The sequence below is a fragment of the Thalia democratica genome, chromosome 4, assembly GCF_965202585.1.
Source record: "Thalia democratica chromosome 4, ktThaDemo2.hap1.1, whole genome shotgun sequence".
Lineage (NCBI taxonomy): Eukaryota > Metazoa > Chordata > Thaliacea > Salpida > Salpidae > Thalia > Thalia democratica.
In genome coordinates this window covers 27552915-27575175 of record NC_139168.1, presented here as the reverse complement: position 1 = coordinate 27575175, position 22261 = coordinate 27552915, and the positions used below count along the sequence as shown (strand labels likewise).

The 22261-nt window shown below is 25.0% G+C and overlaps 2 protein-coding genes across 2 annotated transcripts; both read right to left on the bottom strand.

The window, feature by feature from the left end:
- Positions 1 to 1841: 1841 nt before the first annotated feature.
- On the bottom strand, positions 1842 to 3047 carry LOC145833196 (ubiquitin-conjugating enzyme E2 D2B-like). Its single transcript, XM_082940394.1, has 3 exons — positions 2850 to 3047; positions 2210 to 2385; positions 1842 to 1923 (listed from the first exon to the last, which is right to left on the bottom strand). The coding sequence occupies exons 1-3, from the start codon at positions 3045 to 3047 to the stop codon at positions 1842 to 1844; spliced, it is 456 nt and encodes a 151-aa protein (XP_082796520.1).
- Positions 3048 to 8928: 5881 nt separating this feature from the next.
- LOC145835053 (protein lin-37 homolog) lies at positions 8929 to 18200 on the bottom strand. Its single transcript, XM_082942594.1, has 7 exons — positions 18112 to 18200; positions 16554 to 16628; positions 15176 to 15240; positions 14867 to 15027; positions 10807 to 10958; positions 9850 to 9954; positions 8929 to 9060 (listed from the first exon to the last, which is right to left on the bottom strand). Exons 1-7 carry the CDS (start codon positions 18186 to 18188, stop codon positions 8961 to 8963), a joined length of 735 nt encoding a protein of 244 aa, XP_082798720.1. The 5' UTR covers positions 18189 to 18200; the 3' UTR covers positions 8929 to 8960.
- Positions 18201 to 22261: the final 4061 nt, after the last annotated feature.

Genomic DNA, 22261 nt, shown 5'->3' with positions numbered 1-22261 from the left:
TCATTTAATTACTTATTACTAGCAATTTGATAGAAAACTTTGTGCAACTTAGTAGACAGTTTACTTTTGCAATTAGGCTCTCGAAAATATGTATTCATTATGACACTTTAGCTAGTAGAGCGCAAACAAACGGTTTAAATTTATTAATCTTTACATATTGTAAGTTTAACACTACTACTTTTAAATTAGCAAAAAAAAAGCATGAGAAATTAGTATTTGTAAATATTATTAAATTACATATCGTTGGTGAATTTATTATATACTCTTAGTTTTTTTTTTTTCTCAGAGGTTGCACAGGTTTCAGGAATAAGCTAAAAACACCCCCTTGTTTAAAAGTAATGATCACAACATAAAAATTTCTTTGTTTTTTTTTACAATGTATATTAACTAATTAAAAAAAACTATATACGAAGTCTAATGTATATTAATAAAACTTGACCTGACTCATAATTTTTCAAAAACATTTTCACCTAACTCTCTTTTGTAATTTATCAAGTCATTAGATATAGGATTCTTTACGGGAAAAAGTCTTACGCACAGTAGATTTTTTAAAAATAACCGTTGGGGGAGGCGATGACTTTAAATTTCCTTATGATGAGGTGAAATAAAAAAAAACCACTTGTAACACTAATTTAGTTTTATAATAAGAAACAAAGACTTTTTTTGGGTTTAATATTTTGATCAAATTTATATTTTTAAGCATGTTTCTACCTACTATTAAAACGCCATTTTGTTAATCATGTAAAAATTACTATACTGAATTAATTGTGTATTACTTTTTTAATCTGTAGGTTTATATTTTTTCGAAGATTATTTTTAAAACGCTAAAAACATTTTTTACAGCCTAAAACCAATTAAAGTTAACAAGTGGTGTATAGCTGACAGTCAAGAGGTCTTTTTATACACTAGGTCCTTTGACCATTTGTATAAGCGTCGATTTCTTTTTTGTGTTCATATCATCCGTTGACAACTAATTAGTTTGGCTCAACAGCTAGCTAGTAGTTAAACTATAAAAAGCACCTTACATTATTTCTCTAATTAATAAGTTAAAGTAAAAAATACTTACTTCTAAATTCTGTTTAAGCGTGTGCATTTTTATCTTTTTAAGTAAAACTTAAGTTTTGAATTGACAATAACTTGTTCTGGACAAGACGTTAAAAGGTATTGATTATTAAGCTATTCAAACATTGTTAAAGTAGAACTATTAATAAAACCACTTGATACATTTGATTATTCCCGTATACGTTTAATGATACGTTTTTCATTATTTATATCAAATTATCTAAAGTTCGCTAATTAAACTAAATTTAGATCTCAAAAATTTCCGAACTTTCGTAAAGTTTTATTAAGAATGTGCTTGCTTATAAACGGTTAATGACATACTTTACTTTAAGACCCTTAAAAACATTGTTTGTAACGTTTAGAATTTATATTTTTTATTTATAATTTCCCTGCAAATTTGCTATATTCTATGGATTTTCTTATAACTTTTTTTTTTCAAACTTTAGTGGGAACCCTGTATGTGTCTATTTCATTCTAGAACAAAAAAATGGACAGTATAGCATAGAACAAATATTTACTAAAAAAATGTAAGCAGTTAGTTGTTTGTAGCTGCTTATATTTTTTCAGCTAAAATCTGGGTTTTTTATAGCACAAAAAATAATAGCATCACACATTTTATTTATCAGAACTAGTTTATTTATCACGATAAACAATGCAATTGAAAACAGACAAATATAATTATCCTAAAAGCTGTTAATTACAATCATATTACAATAGAGTTTACATTTAAGTTGAAAATTAAGCATCGTAAACAAATTAGCAGCAAAAAATAACGGAATTTACTCTCCAACTTTCTTAGCGTGCAGTATTGCCATCTCTTTTGCCTTCTTATTGTACGCAGCCCTATCTGACTTGTATAGCCTGAATGTAAATGAGAATATTTTATTTAATGTCATATAAAAATTCATTTCTTAGTTTAATAAAACTTGAATGTTGTTTATATATTTACAGTGATATTATTTTGTTAGTATTCATTTTAACTTAATATTTTAACATAGTCATATCTATTTAACTTTTTATACTTCTTTTAAATATTAAATTAACAAAAACATTCCTATAAGTCTGTAAATTCAATACAAATGTTGGTTTTATCCAACCACAAAAAATAGTAACGTAGAATACAAAAGTAGAAATATTGTGTCAGTACATGGCAGCTTCAATGTTCATTGCACTGTTTGGGTTGGGGTCGCAGAGAAGACTGGATAGAGAAAGTAATACTTTCTGGGTGTTGAGCGCAGGTGACCATTTACCTTTTAGAATGTCCAGGCATACCTTGCCATTCGGACATATATTGGGGTGGTAAATCTGCGTTGCCATGTCTACCTGAAATATGTATTATTTTAATTAGTATTTTTGGAAAAGGCTAAAGTATGTTTTTCATCTAAAGAGCTTGTATAGCACTAGTAGATTTTAATTTGCACTGGAGCCTTTTAAGTTATTGTATGTACAAATAATGCATTTTATTATTTTAGTTTATAGTTTAAATGGTAAAGTTGAAGACAAGGTTTTCAGTCACAATAAAGAGCCTAAATAGGCGTCTAAACTTCAACGTTAAAAACAGGTAAATTGAAATTTAAAAAAATAAATAGAGGCTTAAAGTAGCATTTTTTCATACTAAAATATACTAACTTGTTTTTTGAAGAAGAAGCCAATTGTAATTTTTAAACTAACACTGATCTAAAATCTAATGAATAAATACAACTCCAAGATGAAATTATCCTTAATTTGTTAAGACCAATGTAATAGAAATACAAAAGATTGTATACATGATAGTTGATGATTTTTACCTTTGGTGGCTTGAATGGGTAGTCTGTGGGAAACTTCACAACAACCTTGTACACACAACCTTCATAGGGACTGTCTTGTGGTCCTGTGATAAATGCAGCCCATTCAAACATGTTACTAGGATCAAATTTAATTTCTATGTTTTCAATTGGCTCATTTTGAAGTTCCTTTATTTCCTTGTTGAGTCTTCTTGTTGCCATTTTGCTTTTTTTTTTGTGTTAAATACGTGGAAAGTTAAAAAAGTTTCTGTTGATAGGATACAGTTTATATTACACCTTTACTATAAATTATAGTATATAATAAAATTTATTTAACTAACACTTATATCAAATACTGATCAGGGTTACTCTAAATAAAAACTAGGCATGACATGGATGAACATATTGTATTAAAGAACAGTTGCAAACACTTACAAGTTATAAAAAAAAATTTACTTTAGTTTGTTTAAATTTAAATTGAGTTAAATCACTAAACACAATTAAATATAAGTAAGTTTAGTTTAAGAAATTTATTAACTAGTATCGTAATTAACTTTTGGAATTTAAATAAAAATAAAAATCATTATAATGTTGTTAAAAAAGAACTGTACAATAGACAACAAATAATACAAATGTCTATTTGAACTACATGTTGGCAGCAGCAATGTGGTTTAAAATGAATTCCCTCTCCTACTGATGATTATTTATATATTGCTGTAATATGCTAATGCAATCATTCTTAAGTGTTTTTTATACTTATCTTAACATTTAAAAGACGTTATTTACGATAAGTTGGTTTTAAAATATAACTTAAACAAGATTTAAAACTAACAAAGAATAAAAATTTATTAAAAAAAAATTTTCTAAGTGAAGTATTTTTTTTCAGTTAAAAATGATCTGTTTAAAATTTTTTAATGTTACGTACAGTAGGTTTACAATAAGTTTTTATTTTTTGTAAAGTTTATAATAAAAACACAGTTGAAAATCTTATTTTATTTAATAAAATTTTAAAACTTTATTATAAAAAGTTCTTTGACCATTTTAATGTGGTTTTGAGAAATTAAACTATATATTTTAATTAACCATTCACATATGAATGATAAAAAAACGACTAAAACTGTTAAAAAAAACTTTTATGTAACTAATGACTATAAGGACATTTTTTATTTAAAATAGAAACAAAAAAACTGTTAAAATTTCTTAAGTTGAGTTTAAAAACAATTAAATCTGTAAATCGAACCAAAGTTTTATAATCAGATATCTTAGTAGATTAAAACATTGTAAGTTTATAGTTTCCTAGATATTATTCTTTTAACTGAAATAAACACTAGAAAACGTTTAAACGACCCTTTATAAGCCTTTATGAGAATAAAAGACAATATTTGATAAAAGCAGCAATTATAATCTTAATAAAACATCCTTAACAGAATCCTTTTATTAAAAACAAAAAAAATTAAATTAGTAGTTTTAGTATTAAAACTAAAGAAAAAATACTTTACTTATAACAAAGATAAAAACACCGTATAGCGACTTAATTATAACCCACTTTTTTACATGTGACAAAAAAGTACAAACACGGAAATTGAGCAGATTTATTTAATATAGCTGATTTTGCATAAACATAGTATACATATAGTTTACAGTTTCTTGATTTAAAACAAAGAAAAAATATCTATTCCAAACAAACATATTACAACAAATTTTTGTCACTGTGTTACAACTGAAACAAAACAAAGAATATTCAGTACTTTTATTACTTGATAATTAAATCAGATACTAGTTAATCAAGCAAAAGACAAAACAGTAATTAAAATGAAATAATATGAACAAGGATGAATATGTTTCTAAAATGTTAAAAATAATAATAATTGAGACGAAGTTTAAAAAATTAAAAACTGAGAAAGAAAATTTAACGACAAATAAGTCGGAAAAAAAGGTTTGTTTAATACTATTTAACTAATTTTTTTAAGATATATTGCTTAAGACTTTTTCGAATTTGTAGATGAATTGAAATTGAAGCATCAAAAAACTAAGGCTACTTTTTTGCTATTTAGATGTAAAGAGCTTATTTACAAATGTACTTCTCAAAGAGGTGATACTTGTGCTGATACACTAAATACTTTAATTACTTTTTCGTTTAGTTTTTGCTTTATTAACTGATATTTGTTATTATATGAAGTATAGGCTATCTTAGTTGTTGTATTTATATCAATTGAATACCAAAACCGAAGCAAAAATTTGTAAGTTAAAAAAAAAGCTTCATTCAGATTGGCTTAACGAAAAAAAAAACGAGTTTTGAATCCACCCGAATTCTAGTCTAAGTTTTAAAACTAACATTAAACACAACCAAAAAATCTTTTACGGTTGAACGTGAACTTTAGAGTAATTGGTGTAAGTTTCATATGTTCTTGTAATATCTAGTATACTTTTAAAAACTGCTCTTAAGTATTATTTTTAAAACCTTTTTATTTTACTTTTCATCGTTAACTCCGCAGTATCTAGTAGAAGTTTCTAATTAAAGCCCCCTTATAGCCCATTTGTAACTATCTACGTCCCCTCTATTGACCCATTTACACTTTATGACCCCCTAACTTTCTCCTACTTTAGAAAGATAATATTTTCTAAATATTTTATCAATTATCTAACATCCAACAAAAATAGAGTGAAAATGTTTATTTTTGAGATTCTGCTAATGCCATCTGAACCTAGTTAATCTAAAAAATAATAGTTATTATAAAAAACAAGGCTGATATAAGAATTTTGATAAAATGTATGAAAATAACATTCATATGTTACCTGTTTCGTATTTATAGTCTGATTGGTGTTTCAATGAAAATTACTTCAGTTCAACCTATTAATTTTTAAGATGACTTTATTCTATCAAGTTATTAGATACTTTTAGCTTGAAGCTAAACCTTACTACCTTGGTTAAGCTAGAGAATTTTACCACGATCGATATTGAATATCTTTAAAAATAGTTTGTTCTAGATAATCGTAACGAATATAGTATACGTAATATTGAAGTTATCTTAAAATTAACACTTTAGTGAAAAAGTGGTGTTTTTAAGCTTATACGTAAGCAATTTAAGCCAATAAATATTTTTACTCACGTGCAGTACTATTTGTTATATATAGACTTTTAACTCTTTCATCAAAACCTTTTAATGAACAAATATAAAGTTCTTTATTGATAAGTGAATTAAAGTCTTTTATTCTGACTTCTTTGTTCTGCCACTGCACAACAAACCGTATCTATTGTAACTCATGAAAATAATAAACAATGAACTTCACCGCACGACCAACCACGACAGCATCCGAGACATCCTTCGACCGGTTTCTTCCTTTTTAGGACTCATCAGGCATGCATAGTCGCGTTGTCTGGGATGCTGCTGTTGTTGTTGTGCGGTGAAGTTCATTGTTTATTATCGATCGCGAAAAATATCTTAACTTTGTTGATGATAGCCGAAATAAATACTGCCTATAACTCATTAAAAGTGAGTTAAAGATTGAATACTGCAAATTTTCGTTTAAAAAATACTACTTAAAGCAAAATTTATCGTTGATTACTTGACTTTAAATGTTCTGATCAGTTATGACTACTATCATTTTTGACTCTAAAATACAGTGACCTGCCAACTAGGTACGAACTTCCTAGGTTCGTACAGCCGGTATGGTACGTACTTTTAAGCCAAAAAACCTTAAACTAATTTTTTACCTAAAACACGAAGCTAAAAGCAACAACATGAAAATAGTATACCTAGAAATAAATAAGACTGTATAAAACTGAATAAATTAAACTAAAGGAACCAGAGAATAAGTTTTAAATATATAAATTGTTTATCGTATTAAATTTTTAAAGAAACATATCACAGCTTATTTATTTAACCAAAATACCGAACATTGCAGTTTAGATAAACCTTATTTTATTTTCAATAAACACTAAAAATTTCAAACGTACTAACATAACAAAATTAAGAAATATGTTTTGTTTAAATGGTAAAAGCTTCTGTTTGTTGAGGATTTTATTTTGATAGTCATTTGTAAACATGTTTGTAAAAGGCTTAATGAAGTAATTAAAGATCGAAAATTCCTAGGTACGCACTGCCAGTTGGGTACGCACTTTTGCGTTGTGTTCAAAATTCGTACTTAGTTGGCAGGTGACTGTACTTATAGATATGTATAACTGATTTACCTTTCCTATTGAAGTATTCTCATTGAACACTTATTTATTTAGAATCTTAAAAGTATGATTGAATTAAAAGTTTGTTAAAAAGTGTACGAGGAAAAGAAATTATAGACAGTTATGACTAATTAGAAACTTCAGATAAAAATTGCAGTTATATCTTGTGTTTCAGTTATTTTTTAACTACATATGTACTTTAATAAAGTATTTCTGTAGAAGAAACAAAAAATATTGGATTAAATACAACTTTTATAATAGTCAAATTGTTTTACTATCACATGCATGTTTTTGGACATGAAAAATATGACGCTTATACATATAGTCAAATGACCTCATGGTAGTCGAGCAACCTGTTTACTTTAACTGTTAAAAGACTGTAAAAGCGTTTTTCAATAACTAATCAATTATTCTTCAAAGAAATAAAAAAACATACAGTTGAAAAATATTTTAGATTACAGTAGTACATTTACATATTATTTCAGTATAATAAACACATTATTTCAAAATACTGGTAGCTATTTTGAACAAACAACAAATCATAAGTTAATCAAACAAAGTATGTTTTAATTAATTTGTCGGCATTTAATTAAAAGACAATAATAAATATGTAAAAATAACTTGCTGTATAAAGGCAAAAAGTGTTGTATTAACCCAATTTTATACTTTTAACCAAGTTTCCATCTATCATTCAGTTGCCTAAAAGTATAAACTTGGGTGAATACAACACTTTTTGCCTTTATACAGCAAATTATTTTTACATATTTATTATTGTTTTCCTATTTAGTGCCTATAAATTAATTAAAACATACTTTGTTTGATTAACTTATGATTTTTGTTTGTTCGAAATAGCCAGCAGCATTTTGAAATAATGTGTTAATTATACTATACTGCGTCTATCGGTCTATGTTTTGTGTCAAACAGTTCAATTTTTCCATTTAAAAAAACTTTTGATAGATAATCTAGAAAGTAAATTTCTTAACCATCTTGGTTACTTGTTTATTCACAAAGGTATATATTTTTTTGTTTTATTTGGTATTAAAGATATAGTAATCAAGTTTTTATTTAGTAAATTTGTGTCAAAATTAAACATAGTTGCTCACGTAGTATTCTTAAGCAAATAAAATATTTTTTTTTAAGTGTAATAACATCAACCTAAAATTAATTCTATATATGAGGAATTTTAAAACTAAAATAACAAATTCAGCTTTATTTTAAAGTTTTTTGGCAACACTTACTAAACATACTGATTTGATCATAACGTAAAGACGTTTATATTTATTTAAGAATTGAGTTTTGTAAAAAATATCTAGCTGTTCAAAGTTATATTTAATGATATTAGTTTCTAAATAAAAAATCCTCTTTTTTAGAAAGAAATTATATAACTTGTCATAGTGTTCATAAAAAGTTGTACTTATCAAAAAAATAAAAAGGTAAAGTGCACTTTATTTTTATAAAACTTAAACAAACTTAATTATTTATTATTTATTTATTTAAATTAATTTTTTCAGTTAGTAAAAATCGTTAATATTTTAAAAAGTTAATATTATAAAAATTTAATATACAAAATAACTGAAGCTGAAATCTGTCAAAATGGTAAAAACAACAAATGAAAATTTTTCTTCAAAAACACTACTATCGAAAGTATCACACAACACAAAACTTAATTAATTGTGAAAAAAAAAACATGAATAAAAAAAATATTATTATGAGAGTCATATGATAAATATGAGTCTTCTTAACTTACTCAACAAAATCATAGAAGTTAATTATAAAATTTAAGCTGAAAATTATTTTCATTTACAGCTAATAACACATAAAGTTTGTAAAAGTTAGGATTTAAAAACATCGTTATAAAACAAACAAAAAAATATAAATATATCCGTATAATATTTCTATGAAAAGAAAGTTTGAGCTTGACAAAAAATATAATAAAACAATAAATATCAGTCCATTTAACTGTTAGGCACACCAGAATCTCTTTTAAACAATTTATGCAATTTTTCCATTCCTGTTGAAAACCTTCTTTCATTTTCCATAGACTTTTCTTTCCAACTAAAAAAAAAAAAAACTATTTTACATCAAAAAATATAACTTTACAGGTACAGAAAATATAGAAACAGTTTTGTTAGTTGTAATTACATTTTTATTTATAGTCTAAACAATGTTTGAAAACTATTATTAAAAAATATATATAACTAATCAAAAGATAAGTACATTTATTCATAGAAAAAAAATATCCAAAATTTTTGAAGCGAATCGAAACAAAACTCTCTTCAATTTATTATATTAAATGAATTTTTAATATTTTTAAAAAATAATTAATTAGCCGTCATTCAACAACTATGTTTATTAACCAAGCACCTTGAAATATTTTTTAAAGTTTAACTAACTCCAAAACTTTCTAGTAAGATTTATAACAATAATTTTTTTTTAATAACCTAAAATAAAAACTGCACATAAAACAAATGCGTAAAATTTATAAACTCAGAAACAAAATTGATACCATGTTGAAAAAGTTTAGCGCACAAAGGAATTCAAGCTTTATATGTTTTTGTTTTAAAAGTTTATAAAAACAGTTTACATACTTCTAAAATGATTAGAACTCAATACAAGAATGGTTGTTTAAAAATAATTAAAATAAAAAATAATTTGCATGTTATGATAGAATAACAAAGTATAAAAGAGGTTTAAAAACTTTTTAAGTCTGGTTTTAACAACAACATGATTAAAAGATAAAATTATCAAAATGTTACCATGTTCAACATAACATAAGAGCTTTCATTTAAACACTTAATTTATCATAATTAAAAAAATTATATAGTCAAAAAACAAAAATCTAACGTTCGCCTGACTTTTTTCCAGTGTTTTAGGTTTGATTTGATGAGGTAAACCGACTCGGGACTTTCTATCGTGTTTTTGTCGCATATGTAAGCATCCAAAGGTAATCTGTTGACAGTTTTTATACATTATAATGTTACTTCTTGATTCAATTTCACAAAAATCAAGTAAAAACCTACATTTTTCATCAAGTTTCGTATAGAACTAAAATAAAAACTTGTTTTAAATAAATCATGTTAAAGTATTAAATAAATAATATTTTATATTATCGTTTTATAAATTTATCAACAAATTTATTCAAAGTTACATTTAAACACTATGACATTTTTTCATTTGGTAAAAGTTTGATAAAAACTTGAATTAAAAAAGTATTACAGTTTATAGTAAGTTTGAAAAATAGTGCTTTCAATTTTTTTTATTGAAAACCACAACATTTATTTAACCACTTAAATTTACAACTAACTAATAAAGCCAAGTAAAGTTTAGACTGTAGATTTTAAAAAATGCTATGTAAAATTAAATAAACTTTCTTAAACATTTCGTTTCGTATTGACTTAAACATTGAACACGACTTTTTAAAATACTTCCGCATATAGTGAACTAAAGCGTTTTGAAAAATTAGTTATGTCTGAACAAAAAAAAAACTAGTTTCTAGTTACTAGAAGTTTTTTGGTTCCAAAGTAAAAATACAACAAGTTTCTATCAATGCTAACACAATTAATATCAGAAACTATAAGAACAAATTTTGTAACTAACACAGTCATAATCACTTTAAAAAAATATTGCTTTAAAATGAGAAAAAAAACTATTATCATTCATAATTACTCATCATGAAAATTAGTAACAATAATATACTATAATTAATAAATACATATAAAGTATAATTTTTTAAACATGGGCAATACATAAAATTTAAATATAATATACTAAAATCCATCAGTTTAATTAAATCTTTTAAACCCATCATGAAAGTTGTTGTTTATCAGCGGCTTGGGTATCCTCGGGTTCAGGTACTTTCCCGTATCTGAGAACTGCACCCACTTTTGATCAGGGGGCGGCAACTCTTCCAACCCTAACTCATCACCAGCTTCCTCCTCCTCCTCCTTCACTTCCTGTGACGTCATAACTTTTGTTACATCATAATGTTTTAATGTCATAACATGAAAATTAGTTGTATATAGCGAATTGCAGACACCATTGTATTTATGTAACTTATTTTTTTACTCTTCCTGAACATTTTGTAACTTCTATCTTTTGTAGTGCTTTTTTTAATAGCTATATTTTGTATTTATTTATATCTATTCAATAAATATTCGAACAGACAGTTAATAAAGATCCTAGCTAAGTAAGTTCACTGGAATACACGATGAAAACAAATATTCACAGTACTTTTTCTTTATTACACATTTGTTTCTGTATCTTAAATTAAACGAATTAACAAACTGTAACGGAGCTACTAAGTATACTCTTTGAATTAACTTGTTTAACACACAAAAAAATATTTCAGTTCAATTTAAAAAAATACTCCGCGAATTAATTCTGTTATTTATTTTTTACTGATAGATTCTAAATTATTTAAAGAAAGTTTTCAGTAAACTATTTTAAAGATTTGAACGAGGCTTACTGATTTGTTACTAAAAATATGTACAAAATTAAAATCTCAATTCGATAAATTTACTTTCAACAAAGCATCCAAACATTACTGAAATTGTCAATGTTTTATCTAACACAGGGTTTCCCAAAGTGGGCGATATCGCCCTCCTGGGGGCGATTTTAGTAATTCGGGGGGCGATTATTAATAAGGGGGCGAAAGGGTGGGCGATAACTAGTAAGGGGGCGAAAAGGGGGCGATTTTAAAATTTTGGGTTGTCAAAAAAATTTTTACTTTATATCTTGCTATTTTACTAATTTTAACTTGCTATTAAATATTTGACCCTGAGGTAAAGCTTAAACAAAAAAGTTTATTGTGTTTATGTAAAATATAGAGAAAAAAATCAAGTACTTGTGGCTCCTACTTTCATGTTAATTACATATATTTTCTTATTCAACAATTACATAGATCATAGACGATCGGAATTCCTCTCCCTATTTTTTTACCTAAAATATATGTTATTTAGGATCATAAATGGTTTGTAAAAATCTATGTTTTCTATATAAACTAAACCTCATGATACTTTCAATTGTTTTTTGAAAAGTCATTAAGTTAGACTAAGAAATAAAAGTATACAGGGTTGCCAATTTACCTAGAAACCTGGAACTTGACAATTTAAGCAAAAAAAATCTAAAAATCTGGAATTTTTAAGAATTTCAACATATTAAGTAGTAAAATTTCGATTTGACACAAAAAAGCTATCATGTAGATAAAAATATAGATCCTTTTCGTGGCGGCAGATCTTTTTGAAGTAAACGACTCACAGAAAACCTTCTCAGACTTACAAACTGGCCTTGAACTTAAAGTAATTTTTTCCAAAGAACGATATGAAAGCTTTTGGACTCAACAAAAACTAAGGCAAAAGTATCCAATCATTTGAGAGGAATTTAGATTGTTGTGTATAGTTAATCCTTCTAGCTATGTTGTTGAGAAAGCTTTTAGTTTAGTTATGAACATCTTGAGCAAAATATCTAATCTAGATATTTGTAAAGAAGTGACTTGAGGCTTTATTTGACTAATTTAGAATCATATTAGAAAAATTTGCAAGCATTCATGAACCTCATCATTCGCATTATATTAGAATTCAGTAGCAGACATTATTTTATGAAAGTTTTATTTATTTATTTGATCTTTCAAAATACTTCTTATTTAACCTAGTTTGTATTGTATTTAAGTAGTCTTTTTATAATAAAAATTATTCTAAGTTATTTATTCTATAACATGTTTGCATAATTCCTAATAAATATTAATTATGGTAGACTTCCTCAAAAAAAAAGTGCAAATTTATATTTTCTTAAATTTAACTTAAATAAAGTCTATTACTAACTAAATATTAATAAAACAAAAAAACACAATATTTAATAGCTTATATAGATCTTTTTTTTTTATGAATGTTTGTTTTATGTTTTAGTTGATTTCATGTTTATTCATAACGTTATTGCATATAACATATTTAAATTTATCATTTTGTATAAAAAATGGTAACAATTTTTGAGTTTAAACTTTTTGATTTTTTCAAAGTGCGAACTGAAGAGGAAGTCTACTGTATTTATAAAATGGTTTATGTTTTAGATATATTAATAGCTTTGTTTTGACCTGGTTAATTTTGTAGTTTATATTTGTCGATTTACAATACACTAAAAATTTTATAGCATAGTGGTTAAAGTATTTGTTTGAAAGAAATTTATTTGACATATTTTTGTCATTACATGTTTAATCTGTATAAAATAAATTGATGACCATTTAAGTTTTTATTTCAAAAATTGTTTTTTGGTTTTAAAAGAGTATAGATTTGATGTCTCTATTTGAAATGACTTCAAATTTTTTATTTAAAAGATTGTTAAACTCAAATTTATTTTCTAACTTGATTTATTATTGTTAAAAAATCTATATATTAAATAATTTTAAACTATTAATACAACTTTTTTTGTTTTATCTTGTTTTTAATATATTAGCAATTAGAATATGTTGTCTAATTTAATATATCAACAATAGCTTTTAGTTTTTCACTATTTCTTCTGGTAAACTATTATAGGCTAATAACTAGAGAAAAAATAAAATTAAACAGTTTTAAATAAGCCATCAAAAAGACTGATACAGTGACAAAACAAAGTTTTTACATAATTAAAAGAATTTTTTAATTGATTACTCTCTGTTCCCAGAACTAACTGTAAAACATTAGATTTTTTTTGAATTTAAATTAAGAAAAAAAATGTTAAAATTAAGGTTTAGTTTCCTAAAGGTTATTCAAAGTCAAATACTATTTAATGGTATTCTATTACAAAAAATATAGTTTAAAATGTTTAAAATTAATTTTTTAATTTTACAACTAACTTGCTTATAATATATCTAAGCATTAAAATTAATAATTTTACTGCATTAACAGAAGCTATTGATAAAACCACTTTTCATGAGATAATAAGCCAGTCGGTCAAACTTCCTAAAACTAGATCAGCAATGGTGTTTTAATATTTATTTTACTATGTGTAAAATAATCCGTTTATTCTTTTATAGTTTTTTAATCTCTGGTATTTAATTTTAGAACATGCCTATTTATAAAATAATATAAGTATTTTGTGCGGCTTAAATAAGTTACTTAGTATTCACTTCTAAATGTCCGAAATTCGTTAAATGAGAGAAAGTTATAATGTCAGGTTTCAGTTAAGATTTCAGATGGGTAGAGTACGTTCCAGATCCAATCAAATTTCCACCCGCTAAGTAACTTGAAAACTACTTGTGCAAAACAAACAAAATTTAGTTTTTTGATGCTTATGATTTTGGAATACACTTTCAATTTGGTTTTCAGTTACTTTAGTATTTCCTAGATCACAATAATAGTAAATCGTTTTATTACAATTATGCTCGAGCTTTTTTATTTTCTCTATGTTGTTTTTTTTATGTTATGCAGCCTGTAATTACATTTTTTTAACAAGTTGAAACAAGAAAAGATTTTTTAGTAAACATGAATTGCTGACTACAAAAGTTGTCCACCACAACCCTAAAAGTTTCATTAGTTTCAAAACAGTTCATATTTAATCAGGATTGATTACTGATTAAACAAGGCTTTTTAAAATTTAAGTAATTTAATACACTTTACTGGGCTTATAAATAAACAACTGTAACTTAATATCCCAAGCCCTGTAAACTACTTTAAACACAGCCCAAAAGTGCCTGCATAAGAAATACCAGACTAAATTACATATCGAACACAAATTTTTAGGCTCAAAAGTTTGTACTCAAGAGAAAAACAAATTGTTAAAATCGTGGGGGGCGTATATTTTTCAAATTTCTGAAAAGGGGGCGATATAGTAATTGAGTTTGGGAAACCCTGATCTAACAGTTTCCTTATCAATAGTTCATGGCAAAAACCTGAATTTTGTTTTTCTTGTCGCCATGACGACGAGGATGGTGGTTGCCAGGGATTTGCGGGTCGTTCTGCATCCAGGCCCTGCAAACCGGGTACAGAGGTGTGTCCTCGGAAAACTGGGCCAAGTCCACTGACCGCTCGAACAATTTCACCATGTACGTGTCTGCAAACAAAATTATCAAGTTTATTTTTCATAGGTTTTTCATCTTGCATAAATGTTGTAGTTTATCATAAAGGATTTCAGTTACAGAATGTATGCAAAGAGCAATACAAATATATAACTTGTAAGCAAATACAACAAGTGTGCAAACTTTTTTGCTTGTCATCTCTGTTGACGTCTTTTCGCCTCCTTTTTCTTGGCCTCGAAGACTCAACTCTAAAAAAGTAGAAATTGATACAAATAGAAAATGTTTAACTTAATTTGTACAACATAAAATTTACTATATGTGGTAAATTGTTATAGATCAAAATATTTAAATTATTAAATAAATTGAAGAGTTATGTCTATTTTTTTGTGCATATTTAGATAAATTGATATATTGCTACTTACTTAAACTTTTTTTTACTGAGTTTAAATGTTTACAATAGTTTTTGGTTTATCTAAATATATTAAAGTATAAGAAAAATAAACTTGGCTTACAAAAACATTAACTAAATTTTAACAACCCAACAAAATCCAAGTTTTATTTATTTATTTAATGATTAATATTTCAAATTATTTTATACTTATGTATAGCTTCAAACATATCATATTTACATCTACAAACACTTTCGATCAAGATTTATTATTTCCTAAGTTTTTTGAACTATAATTGTTTGCTTTTGAAAAACAACATCATAACAGTACAAATATAATATATAAAGCGTAGTTAACTAATCAATAACAAAACAACTATACCTATAAATGTATTGAACTTCTTAACTAAATTAGGAGGCAGTATAATCAAATAATATGATAAATAAAAAAAAATTATCATAAGTAGACTTTTAAACCTATAAAAAACAGCAGACATTTTTGTACAAATAATTTTTTTTTTTAATCTAACAATTTACTTGGGAAAAACAATCTGACAAACACAATACTTGTTATAAATTGATATACATATACTTTGGTAAATTTAATTTGTATAAGTTGAAAATCTAACTGTGTTACATTATAAATAATCATTAGCACAACCTTCCAATAATACTTTTAAAAATAAAATTTTAAAACAGAAAAAAAAAACAATTTTTAAAACCACAATTACTTTTTAGGTATACATTTTAAAAGCTTGAAAAAGAGTTTATAATGTAAAATTTAAGCTATAAAACTAATTGACAAGTTAATACGAAGTTAAATGTAAGCCTTTTAGTAATTGTATTTTAAATAATAACAATTTTGTCCAAGTTCAGAACTACTAAGTCAAACTAAATAATAAATATTTAAATGATCAAAAGTAATAAAATAAAATACCAGTCTATTTATTTTAATTCTTCTTAAAGTCCATACTGGTGTTTAAAACAAATATCCTTTTTGAACTATTAAATAAAACAACACGTTGAAAAGTTTTTTATATAAATTCCAAATTTAAAAATTTTTCTATGGAGTCAAAACAAACTATGTACTAACCAACAAAATGGGTCATGCTAGTAAATTTTAACTTGAGGTATCAACAAACTAAATCTAACATCAGAACATATTTAACTCACTGTTTAGAAGTAGAAACTTCAAGTTGAACCAAATCTCTCTCACCATTCTCAACCTCTGATTGCGTTGATGGCAAACTGTACATTCATAAAGTTTTGAATAATTACAAACAAATATTTGTAGTTTAATTGTAAAAATAACTATGTTCTAGTGTTAAAAATGTATATGATAGGATGCCACTATTAGAGTTAAAAAAACTACCCTTTGTGATCTAAAAGTGTCCTGAGTGACCTTAACCTATCTGGAGTTTTTTATCTTTAAAAAAGTTTTTGCACCTGGGGCAAACAAAATGCTATTGCTTAGAGTAATTAAGAGTTAGCCGCATAGATTAAAATATCATAATCATTTCAAAATCAAGTTCTACTAAATTTGTTCTGAGATTTAAAAAATTCTTAAATTCTTGAGCTTTTTATGAAAAAACAAACAAAACTGTTCTGAGTAGGCATAAGTTTAAAAGATCACTTCAAAATATGTTGAGTTATCCTGAGAATTTTAAAAATTCAAAATATTGTTGGTGTCAGGAGTATCCTAAGTAAATAGCATCCCTGATAATAATTTTACAAACATCCAAAGGTTTAAATAAACAAACAATATGAGTTACATATGGTTGATATAGAATTTATTCAGCTTTCATCATATCTTATTTAGGATATATTTTACAGCTTCATCTTATTATAAAATTTTTAGATTAAAAAATACATAATTTTTATAACTTCACAAAACTCCATAACTGTTTTGATAATAGAAGAAGAAAGTTAGAGAGTTTAATGGTTTCTTATAAAAAATGCAATACCAAAAGAACATAATAGTATTCAATTTTTCTAATTTTATTGCATCTAAAAGTTTTGAGATTTTATCAACCTCTGAAATTCTACTTTAGTTTCATTAAAAAAAATTGTATGTCAAAAAATTCTTTTACTTATTTTTTTTTTAATAAATCTAACATAATTTGAACAAAAATATTTTAACCTATGAAATAAATACAATTCAGAATTATTTTTTTGTTTAAAAAATCCAAAAAGCTTTGAGAGTTTTTAAGAAAATTGACTACTATATTTATAATAATAAAAAATATTGTATTTAAAATTTGAAGGTTTAAGTTCATAAGAAAGTTACTTCTATTATATTTTAAGTTTTCTTTAAGATCAAGTGTTAGGTTTTTAAATAAGTACTTGAACTTATAAATAGCCTAGTATAGTTAGAATAACATTAGTTGCTTAATGTTTATGAAAAATCTTAAGACTTGAACACTTATATAGTAAAAACACATTTAAAGAATACTCTAAAAAACAAAAACTGTAACAGAAAGTTAATTATAGTAAAGTTATTGTGTATAGTTTTTCAAAAGTTTTTGAATTATTTAATTCTTCTTTTTTATACATGTTTATTGATTTGTAAATTTATTTCTAAAAAAATGCTTCATTGAATTAGTATTAATAAGATCCTCAGATCTTATGATTACTTGACAAAAACCTTGATTGGTAATACTGTTTTGAGTAAATAAAGTAAAGTATACAAGGTTTTTTTCTTTATTAAGCCTACTTAAACAAACATACTTACCTTTCAGGAGCTGAAGCTTTTTCAAGTATTCCTTGCAAAACATTGTTTAATCCAGCCCTGGCTTGACTAGACTCCATATTAAAATGTAAAAAACTATCCATTTTAAAAATAATATCTGAAAATTTTTTTGTTATAAGTAAAAACATTTATATATGTAAATATTTCATTTATTCTAAATTAAAATCAAAAAATCCAATTTTTATTCATCTGGAGAAAGTTTTTAAACTTAAATTTTTTAAAGTAACAAAATATAATAGTTTTATCATCAGCATAAAGACATACAAAAAACTTTACTCTTTTGCTTTTAAAATTATGTTGATTTTTTAATTGCAAAAGTGACAGTATGTGACTATATTTAAATCTAACCTAATTTCTATATTAAAAGTGTATACTTGTAGTCTAAAAACTTAACAATATAATATAAGTAAAATCTTATTTTAATTTTAAGAAATTCAATATTCTTAACTGTCAATATAGAGGTTTTCTGAATTTCTTCAAGGTTTTTGAAATTGCATGTTTTTGAGTCTATTCTTAGTTTAAAGTTAAGTTTAAGGTTAAAAACTGGGTAATTACTTAGTATAGTGACTACAAATATCAAGTTGAAATTATAGAGTTTTTGATAACTTAACCATAATTTTAGGCTAAATTTTTTTAAGCCTAATATATTTAATCTAAAAATATACTTTGTTCTAAACAAGCTATATAAATAGATAGTAAGAATTAAATTTATTTAATTGATTTATTTTACAATTTTGTAATCAACATAAACTATTGTGTCAATATAATTGTTTCATAATGTAAAATAAAAGCAATTAAATATTTAAGTTTTTGTAGTTGAAAATATTAAGTTCAAGTTTATTTATGTATTTACAAAATATAAGTTTTTAGCCTAAAATTATGGTTGAAAAAACAAATAATATAATACAAATTCAGCTAGATATTGGTGGGACATCATCCTAGTTAATTACCAAAAACTGTGTAAAGTAGTATAAAGATATTGAAAAGATACCTCAAAGCTACTTTTGTTTGTTTTTAGCTACTAAAATTTTAAAGGTACATTATTTTAAATAATGTGTTTTTTAATCAAAAAATTTGTTGATGATGACAAAATATTTTATCTATGTTTTAGATTTTTAGTGTCAAATAAAATTTCATTGCTATTCAAGTGAAAATTGTTTAAAATTCTAGGTTTTTAAGCCTAAATTGTCAAATTCTATGATTTTCAGCATCCCAGGTTTTTTGGTAACCCTGTATATATGTATGCAAATAATAAGTTTATGACTAATGTTTTTTTTACAAAGTGGCCACTGTTTTTTCTCATTATTCCAAGTTTTTCAAAAATACACTTATTTTTGTTTTTTTTTAGTAGAAAAATTAAGTCTTATGTTAAAAAATATTTCTAAATACTGATAAGATACTTTAAATGTGTTTTATAACAAAAAATAAATAAAACTATTATATTATAGGTTTTATATATTTCTTATCTAACTTAAATGTCGTTATTATACACGAAAACTGTTCAAAATTTTACTCAGTCTAAAATTTCTGGTTACTTTGTATAAAATTTCAAATTCCAGGTTAAATAACATATGTGTTTTTAACTTATTTAGTAGGTGAATAAAATTATTAAACAAAGTTTATTTAATACATTTTAAATTCTTGAAAAAAACGTTCTGAAGTATAAATGAAATGAACTCAAATTAGATTATTCAAATAAATAAAACAATGAAATTTGTATTGTTTAAAGCAGCTTTAAAAAGTGTTTTCATGATGCATTAGCTGTAAACAAGTTGATTTAAAATGATTCAACAGACAATTTGCATTTTTTTCAAATAATGCGCAATGTCAGAGTAATGTTTTAGTCACGCAAATTGGTTGAGGATAAAAAAACGAGACAAGATATAAAATAATACCTAATGTGCTAGGACTAGAGCTGCAATAAGAGTCAAAATATTGTTTTTTTAGTTAGTGCAAGTGTTAAATAGTAACAATACAATAATACAGTACTAACTTCAAAATTTTATCTGAGACAACACTTGCTGGAAAAAAACTAATAGTAGCTGTTAATTCTCAAGCGTAGTTTATTTTATTTGTTTTGATTTATTCAAAAGCTTTTAACTTAGTATTCTTTTCAAAAAGTTTCAAAAAATTGAAATTAAAGTTGAAATTAAACACCTTCTGGCAACTCTGCCCCGCCCCGTTTTATTAAAAATTTATAATCTAATGAAACCAGGGTCGATGCTGCTATGCAAACTGAGCACTTAAGCTTATTAAACATTTTTTAAATTAAAATATCACGCTCGAGTTTTTACAGCACTTCGTTTCAAAAAGCATAACCGTATAGACTCGGTAAAAAGCAGTGTTGAAACGATTTAAAAATCCAGGGCTGTAGAACTTAATTTATTTTCCTACGGGAATTTTCGAAACTTTTAGCATTGTTTTTTAACAAGTCTGCCCGTAACCCCACTGGACAACCTATTTTAATCATTTAAGAAGTAGTACATTTGACAAATAATTGATTCTTGAAAACTAATTAAGCTTAAAGTACACATAAATAAATTCGCCGCGCGAGTGGAGCATTAAAGCAAATGCACTAAAAAAACTTTTGATCACAAACGATTACTTATAATTGTTGTATATTTGTTTTGATAAATAGCTTTTTAATTATCATACTAAAAGATTTTTATTATTTGTAAGTTTTCAGCACCACTTGGCCCTTACCATGCTTCGCCGCTGATATAAATCAAATTCAAAAATAATATTAATAATTTTGACCAGTTCTATTTTAGCAGGGATAACTATAATGCTAACTAAAAAAACTTAGATATTAAAGTTTTAAACCATTTTTGTTCTGATGCTTTTGATTTTAATAGCTTTATTTAAGTTTACTAAATACTAACTTAAAAGTAATTTAAGTATAACACAGTGTACTTATTTATACTGCATCAATGATTTGTTTCATTTAGTAAGTATAAAACACAGTAAGTCAAAACATTCAAGTTAAACTAAAAAACAAACTTTTAATTTGTTTTTAGAAATCGCAGCACTTGATTTTTAAAGTTTATTTAGCATTTTACTAAAAGTTTTAGAAGAAAAAGTTTTAAACAAGGAAAAGAGCTACAACTTTATTTAATTAAAGTTAGGATTCACAAAGAGGTTATTTTTTAATAAAGTCAACATCATCTTATACAATTTTCTTTTAACTAAGAAGGTTTTTTCATGTAAATATTTTAAAGCATATTTTAAAGCATATTTTAAAACTTATGTTTTATAAAATCCAAAAATTTATTAATTTTTGAAGACGAAGTTTATTTGACGTGCGGTGTAATAAAGTTGTTTATATAAGAGTATAACATAACACCTAAATTATAAGATACATAATCTCTCGGCAGACTGAGACCCGGATTTTATTTTCATTAAATTCGCTAGTAAGTCGGTGTTTAAAGCTTATTAAGATGTCATTTAATTTATAGCTTATATTTTACCTTTAAACTAATGCTTGCTGACATGAGAAACATATCTCCGGTTGCCATATAAACAAATGCAAGTTTTCTTAACCCGTCTGAATAACAGTTTTAATGAAAACGAAGTCCAAACCTCAGTAAACTAAGATCTGGTTGTCTATTCAAAACTTCTTGTTAAAAATTTGTGCAAAAGCTTATTAATTAAGTATAAAAATCTAAATTAAAATTAAAAAGTACCCACGATGGACTTAATTAAATCTGATTTTTTTAGGTGCATAATCAAACTTGAGGTTGTTTGTAACTTTCTTCTAGTGTTCTTAATAAATATAAAGCTAAAATAAAACTAAGTATATAAGTGAATAATTTTGTAATTTATAAACTTTTGTGAGTCTGTAAGAATAGTTTGCGTGATTTATTAATTTTTTTAAGTTGTGTGAGCAACAAATAAACCAAATAAAAAAGTGAATACTTTATTATTTTTTCTAACTGAAAAAAATTATATTTAACGTTTTTCTTAGTTTAAATATGTTTTAAACATATTGAGAATAAGATGAATTTTGACTAATGTTAAAAAAATTAAAATACTTTTATTCTTAAGTTAATTCGGGATCACTGTTTTCAAAATTTATTTTAATAGCTAATAAAACACTCAATGACTTGGAAAAGCTCAATTTTTTTCTATTGAA